The following is an 8949-nucleotide window of genomic DNA, read 5'->3' as shown; positions in this document are numbered from 1 at the left end:
AGTCAGCAGTTCTGAGACGACAACAGCGCCTCCGGTGGCAGGAGAGCGGTACTGCAGGGCAAAAGATAATACGGCACAGCGCCTCTAGCGGCAAAGTGTAGTGTTGCTGGTTAATCCCGCCTCCAGCGGGACAAGTTGGGTACTGCAGAGGAAAACCACAATACCCCACAACAACAAGTCAGAAATAAATAAACCAATACATTTTACTTCTGCAAAAACATCTTTTATACTATGGAATACAAAAAACAAGATACTTCAATAGAAACTCATAAAGCTCTCTTTTTTCCTTAATTTTTTTGAAATTTTTTTTTCAATGTATTAAAGAAGTTCCTAAATCTTAATTTGATTCACAAAAGAGAAAAAAAACCAAACACATCACATGAAAGAAATGGTAAATACTGTCTGTATTTTAATCAGAAAATATTTAGTTTATATACAAACAAAATATTGTCTATAAATAATGTCTATCTATCTATCTATCTATCTATCTATCTATCTATCTATCTATCTATCTATCTATCTATCTATCTATCTAATATATATGTAATTGTTTGATATTTTCATATAATTATTTCACGGAGATTTAAGATACAGCTTATCTTGGGAGTTTAGGAAAATGGTACTTTCAAAAATTGATTAATTCTATCCAATCAAAAAAATTGTAAGAAACAATATCATAGAAAAAGATAAAATACATTCTAAATAAATTGTAAATATATTAATTATCGAATTAAAATATAAAATATTTTAGAGTAATTTATTTAGGTGAAAACGATTTTTAGTTTTTATTTACCCAAAGAAATGTATCAATAATAAGGTAAACTGATTATATTGATCTACATTTTTCTCAGACACGAAGAATAAAAATTAATTACTTAAAGCTGCTCAAATGAATAATCTGCCAAAGTTTACAGTTATCGTGTCTCGGTGGTAAATCTGTTGAACCGACTCTCCTCAGCCTGTGATCACCACCTGCAAACACTAGAGGGCGCCACAGCTCTTAACTCAGCGCAAACTTTATTTCTCAGCGTGTTTTTTCCAAAACTGTGTGTTTTGTGTTGATACACAGTGTGTGAGGCTGTGGCTGGAGGTAAATTGAGTCTCTGAGGGCCCTCAGCTAAAACACACACACACATACACACACTGAGCAGATGAGTGGTGGTCCCTGATCATCAGCTGGTATCTCAGACTGTGTGTGTGTGTGTGTGTCATTAGAGGCAGCAGTGGAGGACTCTTATTATTTTTAATAATCTGCAGTTGTCTGCTGCTGCTCGGCCTCCAGAGAGCTGCGGTCTGCATCATTTCCCCCCAGTCAGCATCACGGCTCTTCATCTTCCTCATCCACAGTGGCTTTTTATTTATTCCTCCGCCTCACCGTCTTCCTCCTCCTCCTCCTCCTCCTCCTCCTCCTCCTCTTTGACTGTCTGTGAAGTTTCTGTGACATTAAAGGCGCGGAGTGATTAATAACGGGGGCTGTAAATTTGCAGGAAGCAGCTCATTTGGAGCTATAATTGCTGCATGGGGGGAAAGTGTTAAGTGTGGTCAAAGGGACGCTCCCCATTAATTAACTCCAATTAAACCTCAGCAGGGCCTGGAGAGCCTTTCAGTCGGCGCGCGGGGCAGCGGAGCTCGTGCGCACCGCAGAGGAAGCTTTGCAATAATGGGTGAATAATTAATGAGGGTTTAATGTGTGATTCCTCGCAGGTCTGAAAAGTTCATGTGACGGCAGCTTTTGTGTCTCACGTTTATTCACAGCGAACATCAGCAGAGCACAGTTTCCATCTCAACTCGTCAGTCATCCTGCTCTTCTTCCGCCTCTGGCGACTGTTTCTCTCCACAACACAGAGATATATTAGAATACAGGATATGAATCGATCTGAGGCCCCGGTTACACGAACTCAAGACACAACAGAAAACTCCCCTCAGGGTCTGGGCGTTCGTTGATACAACTAAGACTCTCAAACGCAACTTTTTGAAAATGCTACCACTGTGTAAACGGGAGAAACGTAACTTTTCTGAAACACTGCTACTGTGCATGCACATGGATTTAGTTTTTTCTGCAGGTTCTCGGTAAACGGACAAGAAGAACATCGTCTCTGAAACTTCTCTCAAGTGAAACCGGAAAATCAGACTATTTTTATTTGAAGAAATTGTCGTGTAAACGGGGCCGGCTAAAGCTGCGAGTTTTTAAATAAGAACCTAACTATGGTGAAGTGTCGAGTAAGTAGTTCTGAAGGATTATTGGGAATATTCGCACAGTTCAAAGCTTTCCAAACACTCCCCGGGGTTCCAACATCAATCAGCTTCAGAATGTACATGATGGAGACACAGTGACGCCCCCCCCGACCCCCCCCAGTCTGAAGCCGCCTTCAGCTGCAGAGCAGGACAAAAGCTCGGTCGCCGGAGGGCTCACATCCAACGGATCAGCGGTTCGTTCACGACCGAACCTCCGCCTGCAGCGCGGAACGTCTCGGAACGTGACGGGAAGCGTTTTCAGACAGCGTGTTGATATTCTACAATCTGGAAGTTCTGGAGCCGCTTCATCGCGAAGGGAACCAGAACCGGACCCGGAGCTCCTACGTCAGGAGGAGGAGGAGCGCCAGGAGGGGCGGCGCCAGGTGAACCGGCCACTTCCTCCGCGGGCGCGAGGCGGCGGCGGTCGGGGCGGGGCGCTTCCTCTTGGGGCCGTTGCAGAGCGGCGTGTTGCAGCAGGAGATGCAGACCGAGTTCAGCCTGCCGGTGCAGAACTGCTGGTAGCCCGAGGAGGCGATGAGGCACGCGCCCGAGGAGGCGCACGACTTCCTGTAGTGGATCCCTGCAGGGGGAGGCAGAGGGAGGAAGATGCTCTATAATCTGGATGTCAGAGGAGGAAGATGCTCTATAATCTGGATGTCAGAGGAGGAAGATGCTCTATAATCTGGATGTCAGAGGAGGAAGATGCTCTATAATCTGGATGTCAGAGGAGGAAGATGCTCTATAATCTGGATGTCAGAGGAGGAAGATGCTCTATAATCTGGATGTTAGAGGAGGAAGATGCTCTATAAACTGGATGTCAGAGGAGGAAGATGCTCTATAATCTGGATGATAGAGGAGGAAGATGCTCTATAATCTGGATGTCAGAGGAGGAAGATGCTCTATAATCTGGATGATAGAGGAGGAAGATGCTCTATAATCTGGATGTCAGAGGAGGAAGATGCTCTATAATCTGGATGTTAGAGGAGGAAGATGCTCTATAATCTGGATGTCAGAGGAGGAAGATGCTCTATAATCTGGATGTTGAGGAAGATGCTCTATAATCTGGATGTTGAGGAAGATGCTCTATAATCTGGATGTCAGAGGAGGAAGATGCTCTATAATCTGGATGATAGAGGAGGAAGATGCTCTATAATCTGGATGTCAGAGGAGGAAGATGCTCTATAATCTGGATGTTAGAGGAGGAAGATGCTCTATAATCTGGATGTCAGAGGAGGAAGATGCTCTATAATCTGGATGTTGAGGAAGATGCTCCATCGTCTCTGTATTACAGCTCACTCTATGTTCATTCCAAGCTGCCGTCAGGAGTTAATCCAGGATTTCTGAGTGTTTCTTTCAGATGTTCTGACTGTTTCCTGTGCATCAGAACCGACACCTGAACACAGTTTGACGTAGTTTTTGAAAACACGTGCTCCGGTTGATGAGAGACGAAGGAAAACCTGGAGCGAGCTCCTGCAGACGGCCTGGTTTTGAGGCTGGAGCGAGGAAACAGACCGAGACCATTAGAGTGTGTGTTCAGCTGCAGGAGGGTAATCTGATGTGCGGCTGCAGTCTGAATGGAAGTGTCTCACGGTGATGAATGAAGCGGCTCGCCGAGGCTCGGCTGAGCGGCACAACAACAACAACGACAACAGCAACAACAGCCGGAACACAGCCGCTCCAGCAGCAAACAAGACGGGAGCCGTCTGAGGGTTTAGACTGCTGCCACACTCAATCCAGACGAGTCTCACTGTTGATTTTTACTAATTTTAACTGAACAACCAGTTAATCAGACTGTATTAGTTCAGACACACTGTTAGAAATAAATAAGTCCTCAATTTCTAATGTATCAAAAACAAAAACTTTATATTCAAGGAGTATTTTTTTTTAATTAAATGTTATACATGTATAAAGGCTGCATTCGGATTTAGTGTGTGTGTGTGTGTGTGTGTGTGCGTGTGTGTGCGTCTCACCATCAGGCTTGACCAGCACCTCCTTCTGACACATGTCCTGCACGTTGACGGTACAGTTGACGATGTAGTCCGGCGTGGAACAGTCGTTGTGCTTCATCTCCTCACACTGGTAACACTGGATCTGCAGACCAGCTCCTGCACGCTCACGCACACGCACACAGGTTTTTTTTTGCTCATCATGTATGCAGAATAAAGTCTTTTAATCAGCTTCAAATCTCTTGATCCAGATGCAGAATGCGGCCGTCACTCTGCTCCACAGGAGGAATTAGTCTAATTTATTGGTTTTACTGTAAAATCTGCAGAACAGAAGCATTTTAGACTAATGAATGTGACCGTTCAGTCCAGGAAAGAGCCACATTCTGCAGATTATACAATATGTAACCTATTTCCTCTTGATCCTGAAAGGTTTGTGAATCAACTTCTATATTTCTCTGAGCCTCTGCTCATTATTTTGCACTTTTTTTTGCCCAGTTTTTTGCTTAAATCTACACACAGATGAACACTATAAGAGGAAAAAGAAAGCCACCCTTCACCCCAGAGCACTTCATTTAGATTAAAAAGAGGAACCAGGTATTAGAGGAGAAATGAGCTGCGGCAGTTCGACGCAGAAAGTTTCTGATTCAGCAGATTAAATGCTCTCTGTGCGATGTGAAAACATATTTCCAATCCCTGAATGGATCCCTGTTCAACTTAAAATCCACGAGGCGATCTGGACCGGTTTTTGTAACTTTGCATTCAGTTACTGATCAGCCTCCTTTAGGTGACTTCATTCATTCGTTCACATTCTGCAGATTCTCCTTCCTGCACATCGTTTTTTTTTTTCCGCCAGGTTCTTGAACGCATCTCACTTCAAAACTCAAAAACATTGTTTTTCTTTTCTTTTCTTTTTTTTTTTTTTACATATATCTTAAATGAATCGCGGTGATCGCTGGAGCCCGGCTGACAGCCTCGCGTCCCGCAGCTCCTCCATCACCAAACCTCCAGCCACCACTCGTGTTCACGTCCTTCCAGAGCATCACCCATTCACTCATTCATTCGTTCATTTACAGGCTGCATGGTGGGAGCTCCGTCCGGCGCGCGCACGGGCGCGCAGACGCGTGAACGGAGCCAGATGAGCACTTTTTAATAAATAAATCAGGAAGCACAAATGACGAAAGGGAGAAAAGAGAAACCTTCCTCCTCTTCAGGTGGAAAATCTTCACAGGAGTCCTGACTGGCTCGTGCATTACCATCAAATTGGCCAAAAAGGAAAAGCAAAATATCAAAAAAAGAAAGCGCAATCAGCCAAAATTTAACTGAAAACAAAGAAAAGGTCGTTTTCCAGAGAAATCAGCAGGATTTTAAACACTTTAAGTGACCTTGCAGCCGCCGGAGCGCCGTGCGTAAAAGCAGCGGCGGCGCGAGGCGGAGGAGACCCGGACCCACCTGCGTGCAGGAGGAACCCGAGCAGAGCCGCGACGGCGAGCGGGCGCATCGTCTCCGGGAGGGCGCGGCGGCGGGAACCATGAGCCCCGGACAGCCAGGAGTCACAGCCCGGCGCGGGAGGAGCCGCTCAGCCGCTCCGACGCACTGGAAGAGGCACCCCCGGAATAAAAAACACCGAGCGCCAAACTCCGCGCGCAGCAGCACCACGTGACGGCGGGGCCGCGGCACGGCGCGCGCGGCTCCCACCGCCTCCGGCAAGAAGAAGACTGGCTTCTCTCTGCTGCTGCTGCTGCTGTCACGCCACGAGACGAGTCCACGAGTGGAAGAGAGAGAGAGAGAGCGCGCGCACCTGAGTGGCGTCTCTGCGCTTTACGCACCGAGATCCTCCTGAGCAGCGAGGATGAAGAGGAGGAGGATGATGATGGTGATGCGTGTTTTGACTCCTCTGACCCGCGTGACCTTTAGTCCATCACACAAATCTGAAAATTTGATGGAAAACTATTTTAAAAACAAGCCTGAAACTCATTTAAAATCAAATTTTACTTGTTTCCAAAATTAAGTTGATGAGGTCATGAAACCTGACTTTAAATCTTTATTCCTGAAGACACACACACCCACACACACACACACCGTTTGAAGTAGGAAATAGTTTCTCATATTTATTTAGGAAATAGTTACATAAAATATAGCATTAAAGTCTAGTGTAACAGACAGAATTGCACACAGTCATGACATTAATAATAATAATAATAATAACAACAATAATAATAATAATAATGACAAAGTAACACTGCCGGTAACCGCGTCTCTTTAGAGGAACATCTGAGGACAGAAGTGAAGTGTCACAGTACAAAATGTGGGTATAAATACTGGACATCTAGAAAAATACACAGACTCTCTTCATACAATATTATTCACAAGTCTTTTCATAGAAAACAACACACTCGCACACACACTCACACACGCTCACACACTCGCTCACACACTCACTCGACTCTGTTGATTAGCACCAGCTGGTCAAATTCCAGAGAAATTTGGCTTCACGCCGCCTAAAATTCAAATATGTCTTGAAAATAAAGTGATAAAATAGTTTATTAGCTCTCATCCAGTAAAATAAAGATTTTTTTTTTTTAAAACAAACAGCAGAGTTAAAACCTCAAATGGATGATTGGCAAACAATTTACAACTTTTTTTTTTTTCTTCTTGAATTTGAACTCATTTGCATATATCAATCACCAATGCCCGTTCTGATATTAACTTATTCTATACACAACGTGATACACAGACGGGAGAGTTCATGAGGAAGCACACGGAGGCTGTTCGGGACGAGGATGAGGACGAGGACGAGGATGAGGATGAGGAAGACTTCTTCTTCTTCTTCTTCTTCTGAGTCCGGTTTGTTCCCTGAGCTTCTGAAAACAGTCGTCTCAACACATTTCAAAAACCGATGAGGATCCCAGCGTATTGCTCTGGTCAGACGTGGACCGAGGCGTGGTGGGGGGGTGAAGGGGGGGCGGGGGGGGGGGGGGGGTGGGGGGGGGGGGGGGGGGGGGGCAGCTGATTTGGGCGTGGAGCTTTAGCAGCGACACATGAACGACACCTTAAATCCACAGAAACGAGGGAAACTCTGTACAGTATCGGTTACAGTGCAACGATCACAGGAGGAGGGAGCTGCAGTGGCACGCACACACACACGCACGCACGCACGCACACGCACGCACAGTGTCGGTCTGTCCGGGTTCAGGGGGGGGGGGGGGGGGGGGGGGGGTTCCGCCTACGCTAAGTGCTTCATGTTGTGGAGGAGGTCAGAGGTCACACAGCGGCTGGAAGAACGTGTCGGCTGCATCTCCCGGACTGTGGAGGTGGGTGAAGGTGCTACGCTGTGGGGGGGTGGAGGGCCCCGGGGGGGCTCACACCCCGCTGGAGCCCTGGCTGGTGCAGGAGGAGAAGCTGTCGTACAGCGAGTCGCTGAGCGCCGCCGCCGCCGCCGTCCGCCCCGCCGCCTGGGAGGACGAGCAGGAGGACGGGGACGGGGAGGGGGACGGGGACGGGGAGGGGGACGGCTCGCCGCTCTTCCCGGCCGAGCTCCGGTGATTCAGCTTGTTGAGAGACGCCAGGGAGAGACGGAGGGCGGGCGGCGGCGATCCGGCGGCGGCGGGGTTCTTCTCCAGGGGAGGAGCCTGCAGAGAGAACACACACACACACATCAGCCCGGGGCGGTTCAGCAGAGAGGCGAGTCATCGATCTGCCCCCCCCCCCCGGAACCCCGGGCGCAGCAGCACTGATTACAGCGGCGGTGGCGCTCTGACGGCGTCTCTGAAGACGCTTTAACGAGCTGCTGCTGCTGAACCCTCCTCCGAGCCGCCGCCGTCTCCACAGGTACTTTTACCCAGAGTGAGGAGAAAGTGCTAAACACCCCCCCCCCCCCCCCCCAACCCCCTCCCTCTCTTCCCCCCGAGGTACATAAACACGGCGGCGGCGGCGGAGTTCAGGGAGCAGAGAGAGTGATGAAAACGTCCCCGAGCGGCGGTTTAATCTGGAGGAAAGTCGCCGCGCTCGCCGTCCAGATGCAGGAGGAAAGCAACGAGCAGCGACGGGAACGAGGCGGGCCGCAGGGCGAGCAGCGACACACACACACACACACACACACACACAACACACACACACACACACACACACAGTCCTGGGTCCAAGGACCCCGGCGCCCAGCGGGGATCGGGCTGCAATAAGAGCCCCGCCGCGCACAGATCGCATTACCGACGCGCGAGTGTCATCACACACACTCTGAGGCGGCTTCCGCTGAGAGACCGGCAGCGCCGGGGAGACGGGGTCCGTCTGCATGCCGGAGCTTGATCCAGATAAAGAGTCAGACTGAGTTTTCAGCGGCGGCGGTGGAAAGTTTTTGAGAAAGCGGCTGAATCCTGAGCTGTAAAATGTGAGTGTAGGTATCTCTGCGCGCGCACACACACACACACACACACACACACACAGCTGTATCAGCACCATAAAACCTGTTCGGAGCAGAAATGAAGTGAGAAGAAGACAAAGAGAGACGGAGGGATGAAAGACGGAGGACGGAGGAAGTGGGGGTGGGGGGGGAAGGTAGGTAGGTTGGGGGGGGGGGTCGCCGTTAGCGGGGCTGTCAGGTGCTGTCAGGATGATGAATGGCGGGCCGGCGCGGGCTGTGCGGGCCCTGATGGGAGCGGCTGAGCTCCACATCAGTCTCCTGAGTGTTTGTGAAAAGGTTATTAAAGGCGTTTAAATCACCGCGCGGCGACACGGGACCGCGAGCCGCCGCCAAACTTCCCCAAACTCCCAC

At 48.8% G+C, this 8949-nt stretch overlaps 2 protein-coding genes across 5 annotated transcripts in view; both read right to left on the bottom strand.

Moving 5' to 3' along the window:
* Positions 1-1764: 1764 nt before the first annotated feature.
* On the bottom strand, positions 1765-5783 carry LOC115383845 (ly6/PLAUR domain-containing protein 1-like). The gene is made up of 3 exons (XM_030086038.1): positions 5631-5783; positions 4206-4340; positions 1765-2815 (listed from the first exon to the last, which is right to left on the bottom strand). The coding sequence occupies exons 1-3, from the start codon at positions 5677-5679 to the stop codon at positions 2577-2579; spliced, it is 423 nt and encodes a 140-aa protein (XP_029941898.1). The 5' UTR covers positions 5680-5783; the 3' UTR covers positions 1765-2576.
* A 1638-nt stretch (positions 5784-7421) lies between these two features.
* The window catches only part of LOC115383841 (nck-associated protein 5), a 59353-nt gene continuing 57825 nt past the window's right edge, over positions 7422-8949 (bottom strand). For all 4 annotated transcript variants that reach the window (XM_030086032.1, XM_030086034.1, XM_030086031.1 and 1 more), the window contains one exon: positions 7422-7810. In XM_030086032.1, coding sequence (XP_029941892.1) covers positions 7541-7810 — 270 coding nt within the window. In that variant the 3' untranslated portion in view covers positions 7422-7540. The remainder of the gene's footprint in view (positions 7811-8949) is intronic.

The sequence above is a fragment of the Salarias fasciatus genome (genome assembly GCF_902148845.1).
Source record: "Salarias fasciatus chromosome 23 unlocalized genomic scaffold, fSalaFa1.1 super_scaffold_20, whole genome shotgun sequence".
Lineage (NCBI taxonomy): Eukaryota > Metazoa > Chordata > Actinopteri > Blenniiformes > Blenniidae > Salarias > Salarias fasciatus.
This window is presented reverse-complemented; position numbering and strand designations above follow the sequence as displayed.